The 27,782-nt window shown below is 45.9% G+C and overlaps 1 protein-coding gene across 2 annotated transcripts in view; it reads right to left on the minus strand.

Annotated features, from left to right (window-relative positions):
* The window catches only part of ANKRD42 (ankyrin repeat domain 42), a 617,667-nt gene that overhangs the window by 238,374 nt on the left and 351,511 nt on the right, over window positions 1–27,782 (minus strand). For both annotated transcript variants that reach the window (XM_069639864.1, XM_069639863.1), the window contains one exon: window positions 3,849–3,954. In XM_069639864.1, the coding sequence (XP_069495965.1) occupies window positions 3,849–3,954 (106 nt within the window). The remainder of the gene's footprint in view (window positions 1–3,848; window positions 3,955–27,782) is intronic.

Below are 27,782 nucleotides of genomic sequence, written 5' to 3' on the forward strand. Positions count from 1 at the left end.
CATCAACTTTTTTATCCTCTCTATCTGGAGGGATAGTGGGATATGCAGTTTGTTTTGATGTAGATGCTGCCTGAATAACTAGACTTTCTGGAGTCGGATGCCTGTTTAAGTATTCAGGATCCGTACCAGCTGGTCTGTATTTCTTGGGGAAATTACTATCTGCAGCAGCAATGCTCTGAGGTTTTTCCCAATTTTTCTCCACTATCCTCTGAAGAGCCCTGTGTAAGGGGAAAACTGGATCTTTTTGAGAACCTCTGACAATAATATCTGTCATGTCGTCCTGTTCAAAAACTGGTGAAGTGTTACCCCAACCCATATACTCAATCACTCTGGTCATAAGACTCCTGTACCCCGAGTCTGCATGTTCTGCAGGATCAGGTCTGGCAAACTCTAATTCTGGGGAGGTGTCAATTCCACTGGCAGAATGTAGAGTGTCACTCAGGTCTCTCATTTTAGACTCTTGAGCAATGAGTTCCTCAGGAACTTGTTTTGTGACATATGAAACTCCAAAAGGAGTGACTTCATCTTCCTCCGAGCCAGATTCCTCATAAATTGAGGACATGGACTTAAAAAAGTCTGACCTGGGCAACGGAATGAATCTCCTTTCCTCCTCTACCATATGTGTCGAAGAAATGGAAAAATCCTTCAAAGTTGTCGAAGGAATCTTCGATTACTTTTAAGATGACTTTGATACAGGCGTCAATGTTGATTTTGGATTTTGATACCGAAACGATCGACGACTTATGTTTTTTATATGGCACCGGAGAGGCGCTCGACTCTCGAAGAGTCCTCGACGAATTGGCGTCGACTCGAGTTTTTCCAGTATCCTCGACACTACTGGTTTTTACCATGGTAGTTTTAGACTTCCCTTTGTCGTCCAATGGCGCAGCTTTAGGGGTATAGCTTTTCCGAGGTTCATTCGAGGGGGTCGGGGCCGCATTCTCGAATACCTCCATCATCTTTTTACGAAATTCCTCCCATTTTCTGGGGGAATCCGATTTTGTCGGACATCGAATTTCTTCGGTGGACTCAGAAGATTATGATGAGGGAGATCTATGTCTCCTCTTCATTTTTTTGGATGAGGAAGAAGAGTGTCTCGATCTACTCCTAGACCGAGATCTCTTGGAATGCCTATGGCGATCCGATTCCTTCAAATCAGTCGCTTTTTTATGCATTTTGGACGTAGCCTTTTTAGAGGCTTCCCTACCCACCGACAGTTTACCTCTCCTCTCACGAAGAGCCTTCTCAGTCATGGATTGGCAGGAACCACAGTCGTCGCTTCGGTGACTATAACCGAGACACCAGAGACAAACCCGGCGAGGATCCGTGATCGACATTTTCGATCCACAATCTACACACTTCTTGAACCCAGTCTTTGGTGTCGAAGGAGTCGAAGAAGATGACATTTTCTTCACAGAAAATCTCAAGCGCGCCGTTATCGATAGCGAAGCGATCGGAAAAACGGAACTGAAGCAATGGGCGCGGCTCGAGCTATTTATACCATCGGTGACGTTGACAGAGTACGGAGTCCGTCGAGGGACAATTGACGCCACGACCTCGAGCACAGCGCCCTCTGCCGAGAATTTTTTTTTCCGAAGCAGCGAAGCTGGAGATAACGATTTATCATAAAATGAGGAATACGTGGGAGGACACAATCCATTCGAAAAACCCCCATTCAACAGCCTAGATGTCACTCAAACATGCTAAGTGGTGAGCCGGGCGGATTACCACTGGCCCAATCAGAACAGAGTGTGACTTGAGTTGCTAAGGCAACGCAGTCCAGGGTGCCAATTCCCCTCCCCACCCATCCCGTGGAACCAAGACAGAGTGGCACCATTTGGAGGGCTTCTGTGGAGAAGCCCGTCAAAAAGTGGAACAAGGGGCTCGACCTTGGTCAGAGTTACAGAGACAGACACGAACGCCATTTTAGAAAAGAGTTCTGGCAAAAAGACCCAACCGTGAATTTAATATTAAATAAATAAACCAGTGGTATCTTTAACATTGCACCAAAAAGTGGTGCGTTTAGAATCAATGGGAAAATCCCATAGGAAATATTCCGGGGGAATATTTTGCGTGGTAACCACTGCCACCAGCCAGACACTCGACAAGGGGGGACTAGACAGTGCCCCCTCCAAAACAGACCAAGGGGCAATATAATTAACCCCTTCCAGTACTTCCACAATATGATGGTTTGTACTGGTTCTGTTCACAATTTAAGACTAGTAAAGTCCATGGAGACTTTACATGCCCTGGGAGACAGTAGTCAGTCCCAGGGTATGGAGTCTATGTTTGGGGGTCACTATGACACCCCTGTGTTACTGCACTGAGGGTGCTGTGTAACACATACATACAAAACAGATGATACCCTATGGAGTAAAAGACTCCATACCCCACAGCCCAAAATCAGAAAACATACCTCAAATCGTGCCTAAGAGTGGGAGTAAAAGAGTCTCATCTCTTAGCAGGAGAAAAAAACAAACCCCAAAAATCCACCAAAGTTGCTGGGGGACTCGCTAGGTTTGGGAAATTAGCCTTATAAGAGAATTCTCCCTAACAATATGATGTGGCCTTGAGAGATGCTAGGGTGGCAGTGAGGTCTTCCATAGGTAGTGTCTTGGAAGTTGTCCAGGTAGTTGTGGTTTTGCAAGATGGGATGTGCAGTGTGCTGTCAGTTTCGGCGTTGGTGTCTATGTGTTGGAGGATCATGCTGATCTTGTTGACCAACAAAGAGTTGATGGCTCTGGATTTTTCAATGGGGTGCGGTATGGGTGGGCCGGGCAGAGGATTGGTGCAGTGCTTGATGGCTTTGAAGAAAGCTCTCTTTGAAGAGTTAATTAAAATGCTTGTGACGGTGCTTCACTAAGGGTCATGTCTCTCTCTTGTCCCATGGGCTTTTCCCTCCCTATCCTAGATGTCATTGAATCCAAAAATGGTCACTAGAGATTGGTAACCCCTACTATCTAATAGCTGACTGGCTTGGCCTTGTTTGTAACAACTCTGAACAGCTTCACATAACGATGCAATGTGTCTATGTTTTCCATGTGTGTAACTGATTTGCTGCATGTAGTGATACATTATAGGGAAGTCATCTCTGGATTATATTACTCAGAATCATTGTTTATGCGAGTTTCCTTGTGTCCGACAAAATGTTGCCATGGCATCTCTTGTACTGGTGCATTGTAGTGGATTAGTTTCTGCATTATATTGCCGGAAAACATTTCCCCTTACTGACTACAGTGTTTGTAAGCAGCTGGGGGCTATGTGTGCATCGCATCACTCCTGTTAAAGCAGTGCTGCTATTTTTATGTCTGTGTATTGTTTAGAACAAGCTTTTTTTGAGAGTAGAGAACATGGGGGTTTGGTGTGGGTGTGTGTGTGTATGTGTATGTGTATATATATATATATATATATACACAAACGGAACTATTTCTGAAAAAACAGTAAATTGGGCTGAAGATTTTTATTCTCACGTCACTGGTCATCCACTCAATTTTCTCTGCTCATCCCTTTTTAATTCATTTTAACTGAAAGAACAGGAGGAATTTACAGGAAGAAAGCAGTTATAAGTAATCCATACAACAGGGCTTCATGGGTATGCATATGAGAGCTGAATTCTGAAACGCAAATTAGGTTGCAGAACAAATAGGGAGCTTGGAATGTTTGTAGACCTTATGAAGTGGACATATTTTGAGTTCACTGCAGTTACAAGTCTACAAAACATACATGGGCAAGGCTTGTTTGCTTAGTCTGTGCGAGAGCTGTAGAAATAAATCCTACCCTTTACAGGAACATAGCCAGACCTATTGGCTCTGCTGGTGCTAGTTTAACATTCATGAATGAGTTCCTACCTTTTAGCCACATCTAGTGGCGTTTCTCCAGCTTCATTTGTGATATCATGATCAGCACCCATTTCAATCAGCCACTGTAAACATTCTACCTGGCCTTGCCCAGCAGCTATGAAGAAGAAAATGCACAAGTTAAACCAATGCACATATGCACGTATCATATTAAAGCACAACGCTGTCATATTAGGATTGATATTAACATTAAGGAAACTGATGAGACGTTGCATATTGCACTTGTAAGTAGACGGTATTTATGAAAGTAAATGGAACTCATGAATTCCATAATGCTATGTATTAATCAACATGTATGCAAAACTCTCTATAACCAGTATATCATACGCCGATCAAGCACTCTTGCTATCCCTCCCTCCTGTTCTCTCTTTCTCACTGTAGGTCTCTGTCGCTCTCTTTCAGAGTCATGGTGTCATGTGCGTGTTTGCTAGAGCCACCCCAGCAGTTGCTGACAGCAGGGGCAGAGCCAGGGGAGGCAGGGAGTTGGTCACCTCTCCTGGTTCCCCCCCTGGTGCCTGGTGTGACCCTCCCCCCCTCTGCCACCAAGTGCCAGCCCATATCATTAAAAAATGTGCCGAAGTGGGCAACCCAGCATGCCACTCGCAGGTTTTTCTGAGTGCCAGCCCTGATATAAAAAAAAACCTACAAGCCACTCACAGGGTTGCCATGGCAACGTTGGTGGAGCTGATGCGCCCCAGGTTTCAAGTCCTTCGGGGGCTTGCCAGTGCAGCATGCCTACTTCTGTGCAGTGGGCTGTCTGGCTGGTGTGTATGTATGCTTCATGTGTGTTTGAACGTAATGCATTCTGTGCATGTGTACATTAATTACTAGTTGAGTGAAAAGTGTGCATTTATGTATGCATGTGTATATTTGGATCCTAGTGTGCTGCCCATGTGTTTGGGAATGAGTGTGTGTGCATACTTTGTATCATCTCTACATGGGATTTAAAGAGACCAGTCACTCAATTGGTATGGTTGGTAACTATAAATCCATTGCAGAGACTGCTGGCATACAGAGGTTGTGGGTCAGCAGCTTCATGCACAGAGTTTAAAGCGGCCATTACTGGCATAAATTGGTTGTGGTTGCAGCCTCATGAAAATAATATAAAGTGCTCCTATGTAGTGTACTGTTGGTGACATGGATATTTTAATGTGTGACCCAAGCGAACCAACTGTAAATTGTATGGTTTTTTTACCTCTTTTTTTGGTCAAAAATTCTGCTGCAACATGCATAATTCCCCGCTTAATTATTCTATGCACCCTCGCTATGCGCGTTTGCTCGCACTAATTTGAGGAATTATATTTAGGCCCGTAGAGAAACAATTATACATTGTATGGCTTTTCATCCCATTTTTCTTCAAAATGATGCTGCAGATTTCATTACTTTGTAAAAAGTATTCTTGGTGGAGCCCTCCTTAGGGCTCCCTTGCTGTGCTCGTTCATTCTAATTTGAGGACAAATGTAGGTCTCTTCACTGAAGACATTCACCACCCCTTGAGGGCTCACCCATAAATTGTTCAGAAACTTGGTGCCCTTTCAGAAGCTATCTCCACTCACCCCCCCCCTAAACCCCTCTGACCCCCCACCCCACCCGGCACCAAAAGCTGCCCCCGCCACTAGCTGACAGCAGCATGACCAGAGACAAAACGCAGATATAGGTACATTGAAGGGGGCGGAGGGGTCATGGATTTTTTAGCAAAGAAAGGGGCTTTATTTAATTGTACTAACATTGTGCACTTGCTCTTCTTAAACTTCCACAATGTCATTTACTTGATCAATTTCACTCCAACATATCCTTTAAGTGTAAGCTTGAATCACTAACTGGGCTTGGTGATCATTTCATCTTCACAGCATTCAGCTTATTATTAAAACGTTGTTAACATCGAACTATATACAAGTCCTCATAATGGGTCTGGTTATGCAGAACAAAATGGCGTAAAAATGCTGGTGATTAATTTACTGCCACTTTACTGCCTGTTTCCCATACACCAAAATTCCGACTTTGAAAGTAAAATGGAGGATTTACCTCCATTAAAGCTGCAGGGAAACCTTCCACTTTAGACCAGAAACTAGTGGATTTACGGCAAGCATAATTGCGGCACTGAGGTAAATCTGCCAAATCCCAAGTAGGTTCTCCACTCGTAATCTGGCAGTAAATGTGCCGGACCGAGAGCTGATAACGGTAACCGAGTACGGCAGCATTTCTGAGAGAATACCATGGGACTATCGTAAAAAAACTCTTATAATGCCCATATTTATTTGCAAAGTCTCAGGATTTAGATGTGAGGATAGAATGGCTTGACATCAGTCACACAATTGGGATCCTAGGGACACCCTGAAGATAATGCTTGCACTCCTTGTGAAGTTGGGAAATTATGTTTAGGATATATATTCATTTTCTCACTCTCTCTTATCCTTGGGAGGGTGGCAGAACATTACCCTTATAACAGGACTGCAAGACTTATCCTTGGCCTCAAGCCCAGGACCGTATCTCTAAAGCCCTGAAATCTCTCCACTGGCTCCAAGCGACTATAAGGATCAAGTTCAAGACTCTGCATCGTCCACAAGGCTTTCTGGAGCCGGGGCCCGGACTACATCCAACTCTCTCTTTCAAAATACTTTTTACAATAATGTTCTTTCAAAATATCTTCCTTCCCTAGCCCTTCGCTCAGCCACCTCCAACTCTCTGAGGGTCAGAAGGTTCTCCAGGCAGAGAGTGGGGGTAGATATCTCTCCTCTGCAGGTGCCTCCCTCTGGAATGGACTCCCTGCCCCTCTCAAACTTGATCCAGACCACCTGAAGTTCCAGGAAGCAGCTCAAGACTTTCCTCTTCTCCTTTGCTTTCTCTCTCTTCTTCCCCTGCTAACCAACTGTCAACGGCGCAGACTGGTTGCTTGGCTACATCACAGTCTCACTGGGTACCAGCCTCCTCCATGATCATTACCCCCTGCACTGTCTCCGGGCCTACCACATACTTAGGAGCTGTAACTGTAACCTCTACAATCCCCTCCTCCTTGCACTTAGGTCCCTATGCTCATTTCAGGTACGTCTTCTTCCTGCTACAGCTCCAGCTTGTGCGTGTAAGACCTCATCCTTCCGCTCGTGGGAACTAGAAGTTGGTGATCTTCAGCTGGTGAGCCCTGTTCTATGGAAAATCCTGAGAAATGCTTGCCTTGACTAACTGACGATCACGAGTGTCGCCATATAGCACTACAGTAGCAATAAACCTATCTGTACCTCTTGGTTTACACACCCGCAGTATGGCACTGCCTGATTTTGCTTACTGATTTATCTGTATTACCCACTTCTGCCATGTTATGTGCACACACTTCCCGAATTTGCTGCCTCGTAATACCCAATTTGAGTTGCATTGCAATTGCCTCTCCTAACAGGGCCCCGAACTGTATACCTTGATTGGTTCACATTTGATACGGCACGGCTTTACCCGCACGCACTGGCTGATTTGCAGCGCCACTGGTAACTCGCCTGCTGCCGGTACTGCAAGTCTGATTTGTTTTGATTTGACTTCGCCTAACACTTGGTACCGTACTGCCTATTCGCCTATGCCTCTACTGCCCTTACTATTCGCCTATACTGTATGCCTGTGCTGTATGACTAATTTGCTCACTGCCCGCACTGCCCAACTCGCAGCGCCACTGGTACTGCCTACCCTAACATGCCTGCACTGTATGCCCTGATCCGTTTCCGTCTGATACAGCACTGCCCTTGCACAGTCTCTACGTTTGCACTAGCCTCTACGTTTGCACTAGCCCACTTACACAATACCTGTTTCTAGCACAGGTACCATATTTGACCTAGTCTATCCAAGCCATTCTATCTAGCCCATTCATGCCACTCCGATTACTTGCACATGTACTTTGTTTGAACTAGCCTATTCATGCCCCTCTGATTACTTGCATATGTATTTTGTTTGAACTAGCTTATGTATGCCACTCTGCATTCTGCATGAACTAGCCCACTCTAGGCACTATCTACCTTTTGCGTAGGCTCTGTGATTGAATCAACATACCTACCTAGCCCACGCACTTTCTGAGTCGAAACTAGGCTATCTCTAAACTGCATTTGTCCTTCTAGAGATTGTACTAGCCTAGTCTCCGCTTACTATGTATCTGCCATCCACATATACCATTCTGCTCAGGACTAGCCTTAACCTCCTCTGTACATTGAATCCCACTATGGCACCCACCACAGTGAGGGTACCCTATACTGCGATTCTACATGACAACCCCTATAGCCAGCTCAACTTTGACAGTAGACCCTGCAGCCTCCCTATGAGAAACCTCCAACTCCGAGCCCGGTTGCCTAAACTATTTGAACCACCAGCCAAATCACTATGTCCTATCAACCCCAGGTCTACCAGAAACTTGAGCCTAGAGTCCAAGACCAGCATCTCTGACGACAACACCTCATCTCCACAGGCTACATCTCTAAAAAGTACACTGCCCACTCAGGGACTCAACACCCCCAAGCATATTCTTAACACACACACGCTACCCATTGAACCCACCAGGACTAACATCAAAAGGTGCTTTAATAAACACCTGCTCCATGGTAGCTCACACCACTGAAATAGCAGATCTACTCCAGAAAGATAAAAGGGACCTCCTAGCCATCTCTGAATCATGGCTCCATCCAGCTGCAGGCCCAGCAATCATGCTAGCGATTCCAGAGGATTATACGCTTCTCAGAGTAGACCAAACTAAATCCAGGGGTGGAGGCCTTGCCATAATCTCCAAAAATAGTCTCTCCCTGAGACTCATCACTCCCCACAACCTGTGAATACCTCACAGCCACGCTCCCTATCACCGATACCCAAACTTTGACCATCCACCTTATTTACAGATCCCCGACCCCCTAGAAAACTTTGAAGAAGACCTCACCACTATCCTATCCGACATCCTCAAAAACTCCTCCCAATGTCTTCTCCTTGGAGACCTAAACCTAGGGTTTAATGACCCTCTAGACCACAATGCCACGCAAATGAATGATTCCCTTGCAGAACTAGGGTTTTGCCAGAAAATGACCCTACCCATCCACATTAAAAGGTAGGACTTTCGATTGGATAGCAGAGTACAATGGCTAGACTTCCATAAATTCCATAACACCCCAACCATGGTCTGATCACCACCTGATAACTTTCACCCTAGAGACCCCACTACCGATACCTCCCAATAGCAGCATAGCCCATGCCATCCCCACCAGAAACAAAAGAAATATTACAGCCGAAAAACGTACTCCCCTCATCCTTCCCACTCTAAACTCACTTCCCGGCCATACTGATCCCTTCACATTGGTAGATGAGTAAAATAAAATAATGATCTCCTCCTTAGACGCTATAGCTGCGCTTAAACTCAGAAAGAGGAAACCCAAAAAACACGTCAACACCTGGTTCTCTCCCCATTTGAAATCACTCAGATTAGAAAAACGCAAAAGCGAACAAATATGGAGACAAGATCCAACTGAAACTAACAGGAATAACCTCAGCAAAATAGCCACGCTCTATAAAAAAGAAATTGTTCTCGCCAAACAATCCTCTTTCAACTCACGTATTTCTCAAGCAAACTCAAGTATTAAAGAATTGTTCACCATCCTCAAAGAAATGGAATCTCCTACCCAGGCCCCTGACACCTGTCTGAAGGACAAACAATGGTGCACCAGCATCCAAAACGCATTAACTAAGAAAGTAGCGTCACTTCAAACAAAGATCACCAATAAAAAAGAAACCCTTCACCTCGCTACTAATACTAGCAAATCCTCCTTGCCACCGCCAACTTGCACTATGCCAACGCCCAAACAACTTCCTCCTTGCTTTAGCTTCACCAAAGTATCCATCGTGGAGGTTGAAAAAGTCATTCTCACCCTCAAACCTTCTAATTGCCAAGGTGACCCATGCCCTGCCCAAATCATAAAAGACGCCACTCGCGACCTCTCCCCTTTCATCTCTAAACTTATCAATGCTTCCTTCTCATCTGGCACTATCCCCAACAACCTGAAAGAGTCATGGGTCCTCCCAGCACTCATAAACAAACATTGGACACCTCCATACCCACCAACTACAGACCAATCACCACAGTCCCCTTCCTTCTTAACATTTTAGGGTGTCCAGTCAACTGGTCGACAACAAACTGGTCGACTGCAATTTGGTCGACACCATTTGGTCGAATGCCAAATGGTCGAATTTTTTTTTTTTATATATATATATATATATATATATGTGTTTTGTGGGTTTTCGTGTGGGGAAAAAAAATAAAAAAGAAAAAAAAGGGGATTGGGGGGGGACCCCCCCAAAAAAAACCAAAAAATGGGTAAAAAAAAAAAAAAAAAAAAATTCGACCATTTGGCATTCGACCAAATGGTGTCGACCAAATTGTCTGTCGACCAAATGTTTTCGACCATTTGACTGGTAACCCATTTTACATTTTAGACAATGTAGCCTAACTACAAATTCAACAATACCTGGAAACCAACCACCTATTAGGAGTACGTCAGTCAGGCTTCAGACGCCAACACGGGACTGAAACGGCACTGATTGACTTAAAAGCACAAATCGACGCTCTGAGAGACAGTGGAAAAACTGCTCTCCTGCTCCTACTCAACCTCTAAGCAGCATTCGACCTAGTGGACCATAAAATATTGTACATTCACCTGGACTCCGCCGCCCACTTCTAACAAGAAGCAATAAGCTGGATCCAATCATTCCTTGACAACAGGACTATGCACATTTTTTCATCACCAGTGGCTGCCAACTCCATACCTATCACCTGCAGAGTCCCACAGGGTTCCTGCATGTCCCCAACCTTGTACAATATATTCACAAAGCCCCTTTGTGACAACAATCTAGATGATCTGGGTATCACCTACACCAACTACGCTGATGATACCCAGATCCTCATCCCGCTGACAAGAAACTACAACAACGATTTGGCCTTTGTGAATAGAGTGAAACTCATCATCCAGGTATGTATGGCCTCTCATGGGCTATGCTTGAAAGATGACAAGACAGAACTCCTTATCCTCGGCACCTCCGCTCATCTCAATAAACTTGGCCATAACTACACTAACTTCAGAATAGATGACAATAACATCTCAGTAGCCAAGGAAGTCAAAACCCTCTGCTTCTACTTAGATGCCACCCTCTCCTTCAACAAACAAATTAACTCCATGGCCTTGTCCACAGCTTATACCTGTCAGCTTATCAGGGCAGCTAAACCCTTTCTTTCAACCAATAGCTGCATTACCCTAGCCAGTGCCCTTATTTTGTCTAAACTGGACTATTGCAACGCCCTATATTTAGGGAGTAATAAATACATTACTAACAAAATCCAGATTCTACAAAATAATGCTTTGAGAGCAGCCTTGAGTATTCCTAGGAAAGCCCACATCTCCGACATCAGAAGAAATAATAATTGGCTCACCACCAAAGATAAAATCCTGCTAAAAACAGCCTCCTTGAGCCATAAATGTCTCCACAATACTGCCCCACAATACCTCACAGCCAGATTCACGAGACAGTCCTCCAACCGCCCCACTATAACTGCCAATGCCAATCTCCTTACTGTGCCGAGATTCAAACAAACCAAAACTGGTGGAAGCAGCTTCCCGGTTAAAGCCGCTCAATATTGGAACTCCCTTCCACCACCCCTGAGGGAAGATCTACCCTACCCACGCTTCAGATCTAACCTCATCCACTGGATCAAAGAAAACAACCACTAACCAGCTACCCCCACTAACTCCTTCCTGCATCTCAACACCTTGCACTGCCATATATGACCTCTCTTACTGTCCACTTGGCACTGTTGTATTACTGTATATTGTAACTGTTTATTGTTATTACTCTGCAGACCCACTTTGTCTAAATGTTTCCTGCCTGTCACCCAATTCCCTAATGCGTTTTAACGTATCTTGCATAAACGTCTGTACCATTTTCCTCACAGCAATGTAACCAAAGCTGAACAACCTCTTGATGCCTATTGCGCCCCGATACCCACGGGTCTGGTGCGCATTACAAATATTAAAACAAAGAAACAAACTTACCCAGAGCTGTGCTGCCCTGGCTGCATTTATTCAAAGCATTGCTGCCCTGATTGCACTCCCTCCCTCTGTCTCCCTGACACTTTCCCTTCTCCCTTCTCCCTTCCCCCTGCACTTTACTTTGTGGCACTTGCATGATCTGAATGGCACAAGGCCTAGTAAGATCGTTTGTCTTGTCCTCCCTCTGTCTTCCCGCCCTTATCTTGTTGCGCCTAGTAACACTTGTGTATAGGCGCATTATAAATGACTCATCATATCATATTATATCTTAGTACCCGGCGAGGGTCAACCAGAATGAAACAAACATTCTGATTGGCCCTCGCCAGGTCCATACCTCGCCGGAAATCCCTCGTCAGGGATTCCATTCCTTTGTCAGCAGCGGGTTGCGTCGCAGCCCCTCAGCCAATGAGGAGGATCAAAACAGGGCCAACCACGCTCCGAGCCTCCACACGGCTGTAGGCCGCCATTCTCCCCCGCCGGGGATTCAGGTACATTTTTTTGTTTTTTCCCCCTCCCCAGTGACCAATCCCCCCCCACCGCATCCGCTCCCGATGGCTGCCATGGAAAGGGAAAATGGACTGTTTTCCCTTCCCTGGCGGCCCTTTTCTTTGACATTTGTTTTCTTTTTCTGTTCTGAAACGCTGCAGAGTTTCGGGACAGAAAAAGATTGCTTTTAGTACCCTGGTCTTGCGGGCCTGTAACTATGGGCCCCGGGTCATTACCTGACTCGGTAATGGCACGCGGCTTTGGGCATATTGCTTAAATATAATTAGCTGGTCAAAAAGTGGTGACAAAATGGGGACTGTATTCTTTGGTGAACATGTATCAACTGTTGATTTGTTTTACGCCTCAACAAAACAAGCTCATTTTAGTAAAGCAGATGGAACCACATCTTTATCATTCCAGATCGGCCAAGTTTACAGACATGAAACATGTACAAGTTTTAACAAGACTGACATCCTCCTAAATGCTAAAATACCAGTGTCAATATATTTTATTTTAAACAAAATGATTACAGAATGGTCAGTATGTTTATTCTTTTATTTTTGTTTACTTAGCATAAATACAGCAATGTACAGTATTTTACAGAGGTGGATGAAGACCATCAATTACATTCCATTCCAATTATAACAAGATACTATTTGCATGAAAGTGAATGTTGTCATCACGCTGCATCATTAATGTCTACCACACTGGCACTATCCTGGTTCAGGGTCCTCAGGCCAACCTCCTTCTCTTGGACCGGATCCTGCCATCCCTCATTAACTTTCTTCCTTCTCCTGCCTCTCCCCTTGCTTCCCCCTCTTTCCCCTCACCTCTGACTGAAGTACCATGCGCCTGTACTCCACCTCAGAAAACCTTCAAAGGCAGAGATTGTCTCCACCAGGAGACTCTTAACACAAACACTCTGCTGACATCTGCCACCTTCTTGAAGACACTGACCTCGATATTCTCACACTTAGTGAGACATGGTTCAATGCCAGCTCAGTTACCGCTTTTGACTCCCTCCTACCGGAAGGCTTTAAGATCATTTACAAGCCTCAACCTCACGGTGCTGGCGGTGGGGTTGCCTTAATGTTCCCAAAGAGTTTTTTTTCTTCCATCTTAACCACTCAGTTCTACTCTTCCTTTTTGAGCATGGTATGCAAATTGGTTATCTCTCCCTCCTCCACCCTGACCATTGCTACCATTTACCAGCCTCCAGGCGCTAGCTCCCCGTTCCACTCTGAATGGGCTGATTTATGTTACTCCTTACTCTCAACCTCCTCCACCCTGCTACTCCTGGGTGACTTTAACATCCAATGAATTCCCCTGACACAGCATCCACTCTTTTCATGGACCTCTGCACCTCTCTATCCCTCTCCATTCTCCCTTATGGTCCAGCCCACTCTGCTGGACCCAGTCTGGATGTCTTCATCCACTCCAACCTCCCTCTCTCATCTCCCTGGTCACCCCTCTATCTTGGTCTGACCACTCTCTTTTCTCCTCCCACCTGGGTCCCTATGGCCTTTGTGGGATGTTTTTACCCATGCATCCGAGCCCTACCACAAAAACTGTGCCTTACTGGCATTGAAAACATCATGATGGCCAGAACTTCCCAAAAAATGCACAGGGGAAACATGAAGAATAGGCTGCCACCCATTTTTGCCTATGTTGTGAGCACAGGAGGGCACTGCCTAAAACCACCATTGGGCTACACACAGAGTAGCCTGAAACCATTGGGAATGGCAATGCTGATTGCCAAAAGCAACTCAGAACTGTGGGGAATTCATTTTCTTAATCCCAAAAAAGGTTGCATTACCAGTACTCACCACTATCAGAAAGCCGGCGTTTTAAAACCACCAGACTTTTGTGTAAAACTGAACAAATGAAACAAAACTAGACCAAGGAAAGACTTGCTAAGAGGTGGATACAATGTAAAACTATATTCTGAAATGACTTGAAGGAAGTAATTATTTAATGTATATGTAGAAATTGTCAGTTTGATTTGAATGTAGAAAACTGGGAACAAAAAGTGACATTTAGCTGAAACCTGGCTTCATGAAACTGGATTCTGCCTGACAACTACCCCCGACAGTAGTTGAAACTGGATCAACAGCTGTGTTCCCTGCAAGGCCTGGCTGCATCCTGAGGTCACATGGCCCCGTTGATTGAAAGGGGAGTGGCAGCTGGGGACTACAGGGAGTTGAACAAAGGCCTGTCCTGGACTCAGGCAAATGTTATATTGCGGGCGTCGTAAAAGTGGCTTCCTCTTAGGGGAAACTGGGAGGGGCAGTGCCTCTGCTAGCAGCTGAGCTTGGGGGAAGTGGATAAACCAGTTATTCCACCCTGTGATGTGTGAAGCCACACCCCTTTTTGACCAGAGCATAATTTTAAAAAGATAGATAACTCATAGTGCGGACTTGTCAGAATTATATAAGTAATATTATTTTTGTGATTTTTCTGTGAACAATTTAAGAGGTTTTAGGACCCTGTGGTCTATTCTGGGGGATTGCTAGCGTAAAATAGGGTCTCACTCCAAATGTATGCATGTTAAAAATCTGACACTTTATCATCTGTAACCCATATCCCTGGTGCACATTTGTGTAAAATCTGGAAAGGTTTAGAGGTCGTTATCTGGATGAAAAGGGGAGAATTCTGTCATCAGTGGACATGACATCGTACAAAGACAGGGATCGGATGGTTTGGTGCTACAGAAAATATGTTAACTGGACCTATAATATTAGAAAAATGGTGCATAGATAAATATGTATTTGGGTCAGAAATAGATTTGTGTGCAATCTGACAAGGGGAGGTTCCTCTGACCATAAAACCTACAGCATCACTCTGACTCACATTTCCTTCCCCCCAATCAAGGGAGAGAGGAGGAATTGGCCAGTGATAAGTGAGAGGGGCAGGTTTAGTTATGACCAACGCACGCACCCACTTTCCAAAACACATAAAAAGAGACTGCTGGGACAGGTAGAGACATTTAATTCCATTTGCTGCGGAGCATGCTGACCGACGACTTCACATCCAGAGATCCAGACTTCAAATCCATCAATCTCCAAAGACCAGAACTTTACTTCAGAACTTAAAGCAAGGGCCTAAACCCACAAACTGAGAACTCTTCTCAGCAGGCCTCAGCAACCTTAAAATCATTTGCGAACTATTCCACAGCCAGGCGAGCTGTCTGAATTCTTTTGCCAAGAACTCTTGCCAGTACCCAGAAAACAGTGTTACATCCAGAATCCACTTGATCCGGACCGGAAAGCAGAGCAGTATCCAGAACCAGAGGCCGCTGAATCCAGAGAGGCTAGACCAGCAGAGCAGAGCTGACCCAGACCGCTGTGAGCAGAACCAGTGACCCAGATCGCTGTGAAGTGCCGAGACCAGAACCGGAGTCCAGTCCAAAACCTGACCAGATCCGTGGCGAGGCCTATTTCAAATTTATCTTGTGAGTACCTAGCAGAACTGTACAGAACCAATCTCTTAGTTAAAATAATCTAATCCAAACTATTTTAACCTAAGTAGAACTGCCTCCTAGAAATCGTATCATCTGTCATTTTTAAAGCTGCACAACTGTCACCTGTCAATTCTGCAGCTGCAAGCCGTCACCTGTCATTTTGAGTATACTTTAAATCCGAAAAACTACCTTTATTTAATCGTCCGTATCTCTGGAACCGTTTGGGCTAGGAACGAGATTTAACTTTCCTCTGAAAGCTTAGAATCTAAGCTTTCCAACAAGCCTAGAAACGACGTGATTCACGCACTCACGAATTTTGCCGCGATTTGGCCTGATTTCTTTTCCTGTAAAAAGATAGCAGCTTTTTGGCTTTCCTTTGCTAAAAATTTGTTTGCCTCTTAATACCCATCCCTGAATCATTGCTAAAGTGAGCCTGAGCTCATCCCAAGTATCTCTCACTCACCCTGAACATCCTAAAGGGAATTAAAAGCATTTTCAGCATATTTCTCACTTCACTGCCACCACATTCAAAGCACTTGGGCCTGTGTTTTAAAACTCATACCCGTTTTCTCTAAGCTTGCTAGGGGGGGAACTGAATTTCGGATTGTATTTGATTGTATTCCTGAGAACTGTGTGCTCCTCTTTCCATCTCCTTACATTTCTTACATTGCATAGGGGAGGGGGGTGAATTGCCAGAGAAAAAGTGATTATCTTATCTTGTGCTAAAATCATATCAAGTATTTCTGTACTGCGTTTTATTCCTCATTGCTTTTCCCCTGAAACCATAAAAGTATTTTTGCTACTTTATCCATCCTACACCAACTCCTCATTGATTATAAAGAAGTGTGCTAGTGTCAGATTACCCATTGTTGATTAACATTATATTTATAAGGGTGATATCGATTATAAATGTATTATAAAAGCGTGGTATCTATATTTTGTTTTATTTCTCAAATAAACCTTCTAAACTTGCAAAACAGAACTACTTCTTGGCTCAGAGGGGTCAGGGGGATTCTAAGAGAGGGGTGTTATATAGGGGTAGTCATCCAGAACTCATGAACTGGACATAAAGATATATCAATAAGGGTTTCCATTCAGTATCCCAGACTAGGCATTGACTTAGCTGTAGTGTTGAATCGAATCCTCTTACAAAGTGGGGGCTCGTCCGGGATTCCGGATTAGATCTATCACTTGTGCCGATTAATACAGTGTGCTAACTGACAAGATACATACATCCGGTCGGATCACCACGCTGTGTTACGCTGTAAAGCACTCCTCAAAGGAACGCTCTAAGGAAACGGTCTGTTTTGCAAAAATAAAATACAAACTTCTGTAAGTCAGGAAGGAACTCAAATTCCAGAATGACAACACTGGTAGACATCAAAATAGCCAGAGAGCACTTCTTACATAAGCTATTTGTGAGAGGTGAGTGGACTCATCAGGACCAAACGGTCTGGTTGCAGGCAATCGCGCAACAGGTCACTGAAACAGGGTCAGATATATGGGGAGATCAGGGTCCCCTACATGTGGCCCTGAGTGAACTATATATAGCCCCTAAAGCCAAAGATGAACATAATAAGATTGCCAGGATAGCGGCATATTTGTATCTATATATGGGAGCCATACAGGACAAATGGGCTGAAGGCCAAGATCTGGCAAATAGGCAGGCTCCTTAGTCAGGAAAGGGATACCTTACGCCAGGAAGTCTGCCACTTAAAAAGGAAAATGGAAGAAAATCACCTGGCCCTCAAGGGACTGGGTGACCTCCAAAAAGAACACCAGAACTTGTAAGAGCACACCAGGAGGGTGGAGGAGGCTCTGGCAAGAAAGGAGCAGGCCAGTAGGGATGGGACTCAGGAGGTAACCCTCCTGCAGCAGAGACTGCCCAGTACTCCAGGACAAATCAGGAGGCACAGAGACAGAATGGGGCTAACTGCCAGCACAATGATAGGCTCCAGCAACAGGTAGCCATGCAGGAGAGACTGATAGAGTCTAGTAAGGCCTTAACTGAGGAACTGAAAATGCAGGCTCTTGCATTGCAACAGGAAGCGGGGGCGGATAGAGATGAGGTTCGCTGGAGAATAAGAAACTCCTGAGCATAACCTAAGGGGCCCTAGTACCAGAGGCCTTCATTTCTCCCAGTCCCTGGACTCTGCCACCCCCATGTCCCCTCGCGCACATGAGCCCAGAGCCACAGGGATGGCAGATTACTATCCAGCTAGAAGTATGGGGCTCATAGGCCAGTACCTCCCAGGAATGGATGGGCGGGCATCCGGGTATGGGCACCCAAGCACAGTGCAATTTAGTGGGGAACCCCAGGAGAGTAGGCCCATTAAGGGCTTCCTGAAAACCTCTGCCCAGTTAGGTCAGTGGGGGGGGGAGGTACCCAGCAAATCCTGGCAGCAAGGAGGGGTCTGAAGACTCCTCTGAGCATTACAGGACACAGGAGACCAGGTCCCCACATTCTGCCAGCCATTCCCAGGCTCGCAGAATCCGGGAAAACCTGGAAGATCAGACGGGCACCTCTGGGAGCAGTGCTTCTGAGTCGGAGGATGAATGGACCAGGGTTACCCGAACCAAAAAGGCCAATAAGGCAAAAAGGGCCTTGCTTAAGGACCCCTTAAAGCAGATCAAGGCAATCAGGAGTGTCATCACTCCTTATCATAAGAACGCCAAGTATTCCGTTTGGGAACAATTGGAGCTCTATGAGCAAATGATGGAGACTTTCCATTTGAAGGACAGCAGTAGCTGCATCCAGTACGTCAAATGGACATTCTCCCCAGAATACTCCAGTTTCTTTGCGGGGCTGCAGGACCAAAATCATTTAAGATGGTCCACCTATAAGGCGGCCATCTTGAAACATTTTTCTGTTCACAGAAATCCTCAAGAGGCTCGCAAGGCAGCCTACAATTTGCAATGTGGGGAGGATCAGGCCCCACAAGAGTTTGTGCAAGAATTAAAGCGTGCTTTTGCGCAGACCACCAGAAGGATAGCAGAGAATTTATCAATACGTTTTTCCATGCCTTACACAAATACATAATGACCCAGCTCGTGAGAGATTTTCATGAGAAAAGAACTTTAGACTGGGTCATTGAACAGGCTACCCGGATCTATGAGGTGCTGAAGCCCATCGAAAATAAAAATAATGCGCCGAAAAACCCCAAAACCAACAGCACCCCTGCTGCTGCCAAGGTGGCAGAGGTAAAGGTCGCCCCCGTTTTAGATTTGGAGATGGGGGGGCCTAAAAACCTGCCTGCACCAAATAATTCACAGCCCAGAAGCCCCTCGGGCCAGTCACAGACAGGGAGTCGAGGAGGTAGTCCCACAAATGGGGTCCCCCGCCCCCCTGACTATGTAAGTCCCCGCTACAAGGGAAACCGACCATTCCTGGGTTATGTGTGGACTCCTCCAGCCCAAGGGGGGGGATCCAGCCAAGCACCTGACCCGGGGAACTTCCCTCCTAACTTCCCCCAGGAGGGCAGAAATTCTCCAAATCTGGGGCAGAACTTTTTCCCCAGGTATCCACCCAATTTCCAGCCCTAAAATGATCCATCCTTCTTTCCTCAATTCCCTGAGCCCAGACAACCTAATCCGGGAGAGGGGAGGCCAAGGGTGGAGGGGTACCAAAATCTTCCCAACCAGGGGTACTACCTGAGAAGTGATAGCTACCCTTCCCGAGATCAGCCCAGGGGAGAAAATAGAGCCCCGTATCAGCATGAGCGGGTTTCACAACTTGAGTGCCAGGTCCAAAATATGGCATGAGATCTGGGTCACATACTGAGGGCTCAACAGAACCCTCAGATGAGCATGCCACCACAGAATGGCTCCAAACTCTGGACCTGGTGCTCCAGAACAATGACGGGGGCAGCACCCCGATAACCCACCGGTTCCCAGGGAGGAGGCACAAGGGGAAGGGGGGTGTAAAGCCTTGGAGGAAGCTTCCTTCCCAACTTGTAAACAGCCCCTGGAAAACCAGGAACCGGAAACAAAATATCCTACCCCTGAAAGTCTGCCACCCAAGGAGCAGAGAGGAGGTAGGAGAAACAAAGGACCCAAACAGACCCAATTTGTGGAGGAGGTACAGGTCTTCCAATTTGAGGGAGAGGGATCCTCAGAAGATCCTGGGAAAAGGATCTTCTCCTTCAGAGATGGGGGAACTCCTCCCAAGGAAAAATGGGTCCCAAGGGATGTCAATTCAGACTGGGGAGATATGGAGACTGAGCTACCGCCGCCCATCATCTCATCCCAGAACCGACAATACCGAAATCCCCTGGTTCAAACCTATCCTGGTGACTGCCTCCAAAAAGGGGGGGGTGGCCCAGAACCGGAACCAGGGGAACCCACAATGGCTCTGATCTCCAGTTGCCAACTTTTTCTTTCAGATTCCCAAGACTCTCCACAGACAGAATTCTGCCCAAATCTCTTTGCTAGCAATGTCCAAAACCAGAAAGTTAGCCCACCAGTTGTCCAAAAATGTGCATTATCTGTGCCCCCTTGAGGAGAAGGAGGGAAGATACTATGCCCCGGTACAAGTACAGGGGCAGGGTACAATTTTGGCACTGGTGGACACTAGATCCCAAGCTACCCTTCTGTCCAAAAGGGCCTTTGAGGAACTAAATGCAGGAAGGGGGGAGAATTACCGAATTCCTCTCACCTCTCTTCCTGGACAACTGCAGAAATTTGACGGGAAGGAAATTCCCGTTGAGGGGATTGCAGACTTGGACATTAAAATTGGGCGACACAAGGTGAAACACCCGGTCATAGTAGTGACTCCAGAGGGCACCCCTTGTTTACTAGGGAATGACCTCCTGAGAAGGTTGTCACCCCTAATAGATTGTGTAAACAAGGTCCTCTGGACCCAGACTAGCTGACCAATAAAATTAAAACAGAGTGTCAACCATGTTAGTTTAAATGGCACCTGCCACATGGTTGAACAAAAATCTGACCAAGTAGAATTTCACTTCCAGAACAACCAAATTCCAGACGTGACAGTAATAGCAGTAGGACAACAGACTGGTGATGGGGGGTCCTCTCTATTTCTGAAAATAAACCTTCCTTCCAGTTTAAGGTGGTATTCCACACTGGAAGGAAACACCCTGAAATTCTTTACTAATCCACAATCAGAAACTCCCACTCCTATAGTCCAGAAAGATATGAAATCAGCTCAGAGCCTGGCTGATATTCAGCAAATTGGAGAGCAGTTGTTCATCCCTGTCCAGTTAAATGATGGGAAGGACTCTGTTCTCGCTCGAGTGTGTGTGAACAACGGTAAGAGCTTCATCAGCGAAGCCATGTTCCGCCAACTCCCAAAAGATCCAGCCATTCCCACATTCAAACTGATAGACAAATGGGAAATGGACCTAGAAGCACCTAATTCCAAACATCTCCTGCCAAGCAGGTGTATGCTCAAAGTCTCCATTGGAAACAAGAGCATAGTCCATAATTGTTGGGTCGTGCGAGACGTCACTGCCGCCTTTTACTTAGGCAGTGACATTCTCAATCGCTTTGCCATTAGTTTGGACCTAATAAACTTCAAAGCTTGGTCCCGATTAGCGGATAATCCCATGGGCTTTGATGATCCAGAAAAAGCATTTAGGTCAGCTCAATTGCTACCTTATGCAGTTGAAATTAAGATCAAAGAGGAAGTCACCATCCCAGAAAGGACCCGACAATTCTCCCTGGAAGTGAAAGTTAAAAGAGGACAAAAATTGCAAAACCCTGATGCTTATATACATCTAAATGCTTCTCTACAACAGCAAGGGTTAGGGGTAAACCCAACACCATTAGTCAACATAGAACATGACACCATTCCAATAGAGGTGGATAACAGCGACTTAAAGAGTATTACTCTAGCCGCAGGCACCATTATTGGAATGGCAGTTGATGACCGACATTTTTCCATTGATCTAGGAAATGAACTGTTAGGACCAATCCCCAAGGACTGTTTTGACGGTGACAGTGATGACAACACAACACCAGACAGGATTTTTACCCGGCATGGGGGGGGGAACTTCCTGGTGTACACTTCTTGCCCTTATGGTAAGGAAGATGTGACTTGTGACTTCAAGAGGGATGAGGTGTTTTTCCAGGTCCATGAGGGCTGCCTTTCCCACCTGAAGCCTCCAGTCCAAATCAGCACTCTGACCAGGGACTTCTCCACCCAGCTGGAGGAGGCCGCTGAGATAGCCAAACCAGAAGTCTTTCCAGGCTTCAGGCAGATGGTGGAAGAGAGAGTCAACCTAGCTGATGCCTGTGTGACTCTGGAACAGAAGCAAAAGTTGAAACAAGTGATCTTGGATTTCCAAGATCTCTTTCCGGTAGACTCATATGACTGTGGTCGCACCGACATCCACACAACAACAATTCCCACGGACACTGGAATGACTCCAGTGTTTGTGAAGCAATATCGTTTGCCTCTCGCATCCATGGAGTCCCTTACTGAAATAATTAAGAACCTTGAGTCCCGGGGAATAATACGTCCAGTACACAGCACCTTCAATAATCTGGTGCTGGGAATATTGAAGCCAAATGGCCAGTGGAGACTCTGCGCCGACCTTAGGGAGCTCAACAAACGGGTCCATACTTCCCGAAGGCCTCTGCCCTACATTGACCAAGGGCTGGCCCAGATTCAAGGGTCACAAGTATTCACTGCAAAAGACCTGACCAATGGATACTGGACCGTGCCTGTCAGTAGGGAGGACCAATACAAACTGGCTTTTACCTTTGAGGGCCAGCAGTACACCTGGACCTGGACTCCCTTCGGATTCCTCAACTCCGGCAATGAATACAACATTTTCCTACATAAGGCCATGCCCGACCTGGGTGCGAGGGGTAACCTGGCTTATGTAGATGATGTCCTCATCAAAAGTTCATCTGTGGAGGAACACATAGCGGAGATCCGTTATGTTCTGAGACAGTTGAGGGCCGCCGGAGCAAAACTTTCCTTTCAGAAAGCACAGTGGTGTAGAACCTGTGTTAATTTCTTGGGGCATGAGATTACTCCTCAGGGTCTCTGTCCCCAAGAAAAGAAAGTGGAAGCAATCCAGAAACTGAAAGACCCCACAACTCTGCGGGAACTAAGGAGCCTCCTTGGACTGACTAATTACAGCAGAAAGTTCATTGAAGGCTATGCAGAGATCACTAGACCCCTGACTCATCTCTTGAAGGGGGGGTCAAGTGGGAATGGGGTCCAGAACAATCCGAGGCGGTAAAACAACTCAAAAGAAGCCTCTCACAAGCGCCTTGCCTAGCTTACCCTGTCAGAAACAAGGAGTTCTTCCTGGAGACGGGGTTCTCTAGTACGTGCTTGACGGCAGTATTATACCAAAAGCATGATAAGGTCAATAAAGTAATCTCCTATGCGAGAAAAACTTTATCCTCTGTGGAGGAAAAATTCAACGATTGTGAGAAGGCACTCCTGGCAACGGTGTGGGCATTGAAGAATTACCGCCCGTTTATCCAGGGGGAACACATCATAGTGGAGACTCCACACCAGCCTCTGCAATACCTCCAAAGTGACAGAATCTGGGCCGGAAATGTGAGTAATCCCCGAATTACTTCCTGGATTCTGTCAATGCAAGGCTTTCCTGTGGAGGTCAGATATGGCCAAAACAAGAAGAGTCCCCTCGCGCAAGGTCTGGCTGACTTGCATGATTGTGCCAGAGAAAACTGTCTCGAGGACGAAAGTCTAAAAATCAAGGACAACATGGAGGCATACCTTAATTCCCCACACAAAGTCTTTGAAGAAGACAAGTGTGAGGGAATGCCCACTGTCTATGTGGATGGATGCTCGTACCATGTTGACAACAACGGGGAGAAAGAACTGGTGGCCGGCGTAGGGAATGCCTGGGTGAAGGAGTTCCCAGAAACCTCCGCTGGATACAAATAAAAAATTGGTCCCCGAAGTAGTCAGGTGGCAGAATTGATGGCTGTGCATCAGGCCATTCTCACTGCTGTCAAACATCAACTCCACGAACTGGTCATAATCACAGATTCGGATTATGTACGGAACGGGTTCGTGGAGCACCTGGTTAATTGGAAAACCAGAGGCATGTTGTGTGCTAATAACAAACCCTTGAAACATGGGAAGTTAATCCAAAACATTGATGATCTGGTCACATCGAATGGGATGACCATCTACTGGAAAAAGATCAAGCGTCATTCCAAAGTAGAGGGACCAGACAAAACTGGAAATGACTTAGCTGATCAGCTGGCCAAAACCAGGGCCATCCAAGGGGATCTAATAGAAATAGAGTCCCTGTTGGGGGAAATCCAGGTCACTCCTATCGCTAGGTCCCAGACAAATGCTCACAATGATCTTTCAACTGCACAATGGAGTAAGGAGACCCCTGATGCTGATTTAATTACATCTCAGAAGGGGGATCCAATTATTGGTAAGTTTTACCAACACCTTGAGGACCCTGAGAACTTTCCCCTGACGGATACCGATTACATTGGGAAAGAGGACCTAAGAGTGTTGATGAAATGTCCAAAAATGTTCCGAATCCAAGACGGTTTGTTGGTAAGGAAATCCCAAGCTGGCCATGATCAGTGGGTGGTTCCTACCTCATTCCGAAGCCTGATGTTCAGTCACGCCCATGATGCAGCCACCGCCGGTCATAGGGGGTTTCACACAACACTGGAAATCTTAAGAGAGGTTGCATACTGGCCACACATGGGGGGCAGGACCTCGACCAATACTTGAAGGGGTGTCTTGTGTGTGCACAATTTCAGCCATCATCCCTCACACACCGTGCGCCTCTCCAAAAGAGGGGGATGACACTGCCATGGTCAGATTTGCAAATCGACTTTGTAGGCCCTGTGATTCGCTCGTCTAGAGGAAACAAGTACATGTTGACCGTTACATGCTTGTTTACCAAGTGGGTGGAATGTCTCCCAGCCCCAAACTGCAAGGCAGAAACAGCAGCTGCCCTGATGATTAACCACATCTTTTCCCGTTTTGGTCTACCTCAAAGGATTGAGTCAGACAGGGGTAGCCACTTCATCAGTGAAGTAATGACAAAGATGTGGGAGATACTGGGGGTTAAAAGGAAGCTACACATTGCTTACAGGCCAGCTTCTTCTGGAGCAGTGGAGAGATATAACCGAACCATTGTGAGCATCTTAAAAAAGTTTGTGGCAGATTCTGGGCCAAGTTGGGATATCCGATTACCTCTGGTTCTAATGGCCATCAGATCTACCCCTTCATCTGCAACCAAAATGTCACCATTTGAGTTGATGACTGCACGCAAGATGGTGCTTCCCCAGCATTTGCTCTACAGGACTCAAGAGCAAACACTAATAAATGCCTCCACAACTCATGAGTACGTGGAGAATTTAAGGAAACACCTTCAACATGCTTTTGCCTATGCTCAGCGGAATCTAGAAAGATCAGCCGAGAGCATGAAGACCCACTATGATTTAAAAACTACCTGAAAGGAATATAAGGTTGGTGAGCGGGTCTATCTATACAATTTCCAAAGGAACCAGGCCAAACAGCGAAAATTCTTGCCTACATGGAAGGGACCGTTTGAAATTATAGACAAAAGCTCCCCTGTGGCCTACAAGATCCGCAGCTCCAAAGGCAGTTTGGCAGAGGGGGAAGACAAGTGGGTACATATAAATCAGCTAAAGTGTTGCCAACCCAGGCACACTCTGCAACAACTGGAGGAATCCACTGGAATCCCAGAGGGGGCTGCTCCAGAGTAATTCAGTTCCAACCCTAAAATATTCCACATATAGCATATAAAATTATCTGATCCTTCTATATGTATATATGTTCTTGTCTCCTAAGTTAAAAAAGAAAAATGTATATGTTCATATCTTCTGATTCATAAAATGTATATGTTCGCCACACCATTAATAGTGGTGGAAAAATGGCTAGGAATGTGTATTGCCGCTTTGCTTTATCATCCTAGGAGAGATGAAACCATGGAGACTGGCCAAGGAAGATGACCGGGGACCGGGAGCAGAGACCCCGAGGGGCCCGGGGTACCACCCAATATTCCCATCAGGAGCGGCGAGGAGAACCGATTGATCGACTGGAGGGAGGAAAAGATGCTGAACTGTGGCATCCATGGAATTGGAAGAAGAGGAGGCGAACATCCCAGATCTTGCGAGTTCCATCAGCGAAAGGACAGAATGGCCATCGCAAGAGGGGGGGCTTGTGAGATGTTTTTACCCATGCATCCGAGCCCTACCACAAAAACTGTGCCTTGCTGGCATTGAAAACATCATGATGGCCAGAAATTCCCAGAAAATGCACAGGGGAAAACATGAAGAATAGACTGCCACCCATTTTAGCCTATGTTGTGAGCACAGGAGGGCACTGCCTAAAACCACCATTGGGCTACACACATAGTAGCCTGAAACCATTGGGAATGGCAATGCCTATTGCCAAAAGCAACTCAGAACTGTGGGGAATTAATTTTCTTAATCCCAAAAATGGTTGCATTACCAGTACTCACCACTATCAGAAAGCCGGCGTTTTAAAACCACCAGACTTTTGTGTAAAACTGAACAAATGAAACAAAACCAGACCAAGGAAAGACTTGCTAAGAGGTGGATACAATGTAAAACTATATTCTGAAATGACTTGAAGGAAGTAATTATTTAATGTATATGTAGAAATTGTCAGTTTGATTTGAATGTAGAAAACTGGGAACAAAAAGTGACATTTAGCTGAAACCTGGCTTAATGAAACTGGATTCTGCCTGACAACTACCCCCGACAGGAGCTGAAACTGGATCAACAGCTGTGTTCCCTGCCAGGCCTGGCTGCATCCTGAGGTCACATGGCCCTGTTGATTGAAAGGGGAGTGGCAGCTGGGCACTAGAGGGAGTTGAACAAAGGCCTGTCCTGGACTCAGGCAAATGTTATATTGGGGGCTTCGTGAAAAGTGGCTTCCTCTTAGGGGAAACTGGGAGGGGCAGTGCCTCTGCTAGAAGCTGAGCTTGGGGGAAGTGGATAAACCAGTTATTCCACCCTGTGATGTGGGAAGCCACACCCCTTTTTGACCAGAGCATAATTTTAAAAAGATAGATAACTCATAGTGCGGACTTGTCAGAATTATATAAGTAATATCATTATTTTTGTGATTTTTCTGTGAACATTTTAAGAGGCGTTAGGACCCTGTGGTGTATTCTGGGGGATTGCTAGCGGAAAATAGGGTCTCACTCCAAATGTATGCATGTTAAAAATCTGACACTTTTTCATCTGTAACCCATATCCCTGTGTAAAATCTGGAAAGGTTTAGAGGTTGTTATCTGGATGAAAAGGGGAGAATTCTGTCATCAGTGGACACGACATCGTACAAAGACAGGGATCGGATGGTTTGGTGCTACAGAAAATATGTTAACTGGACCTATAATATTAGAAAAATGGTGCATAGATAAATATGTATTTGGGTCAGAAGTAGATTTGTGTGCAATCTGACAAGGGGAGGTTCCTCTGACCATAAAACCTACAGCATCACTCTGACTCACATTTCCTTCCCCCAATCAAGGGAGAGAGGAGGAATTGGCCAATGATAAGTGAGAGGGGCAGGTTTAGTTATGAACAACGCACACACCCACTTTCCAAAACACATAAAAAGAGACTGCTGGGACAGGTAGAGACATTCAATTCCATTTGCTGCGGAGCATGCTGACCGACGACTTCACATCCAGAGATCCAGACTTCAAATCCATCAATCTCCAAAGACCAGAACTTTACTTCAGAACTAAAAGCAAGGGCCTAAACCCACAAACTGAGAACTCTTCTCAGCAGGCCTCAGCAACCTTAAAATCATTTGCGAACTATTCCACAGCCGGGCGAGCTGTCTGAATTCTTTTGCCAGGAACTCTTGCCAGTACCCAAAAAGCAGTGTTACATCCAGAATCCACTTGATCCGGACCGGAAAGCAGAGCAGTATCCAGAACCAGAGGCCGC

Source organism: Ambystoma mexicanum, chromosome 7q, assembly GCF_040938575.1.
Source record: "Ambystoma mexicanum isolate Mex_15411 chromosome 7q, UKY_AmexF1_1, whole genome shotgun sequence".
NCBI classification, from domain to species: Eukaryota; Metazoa; Chordata; class Amphibia; order Caudata; family Ambystomatidae; genus Ambystoma; species Ambystoma mexicanum.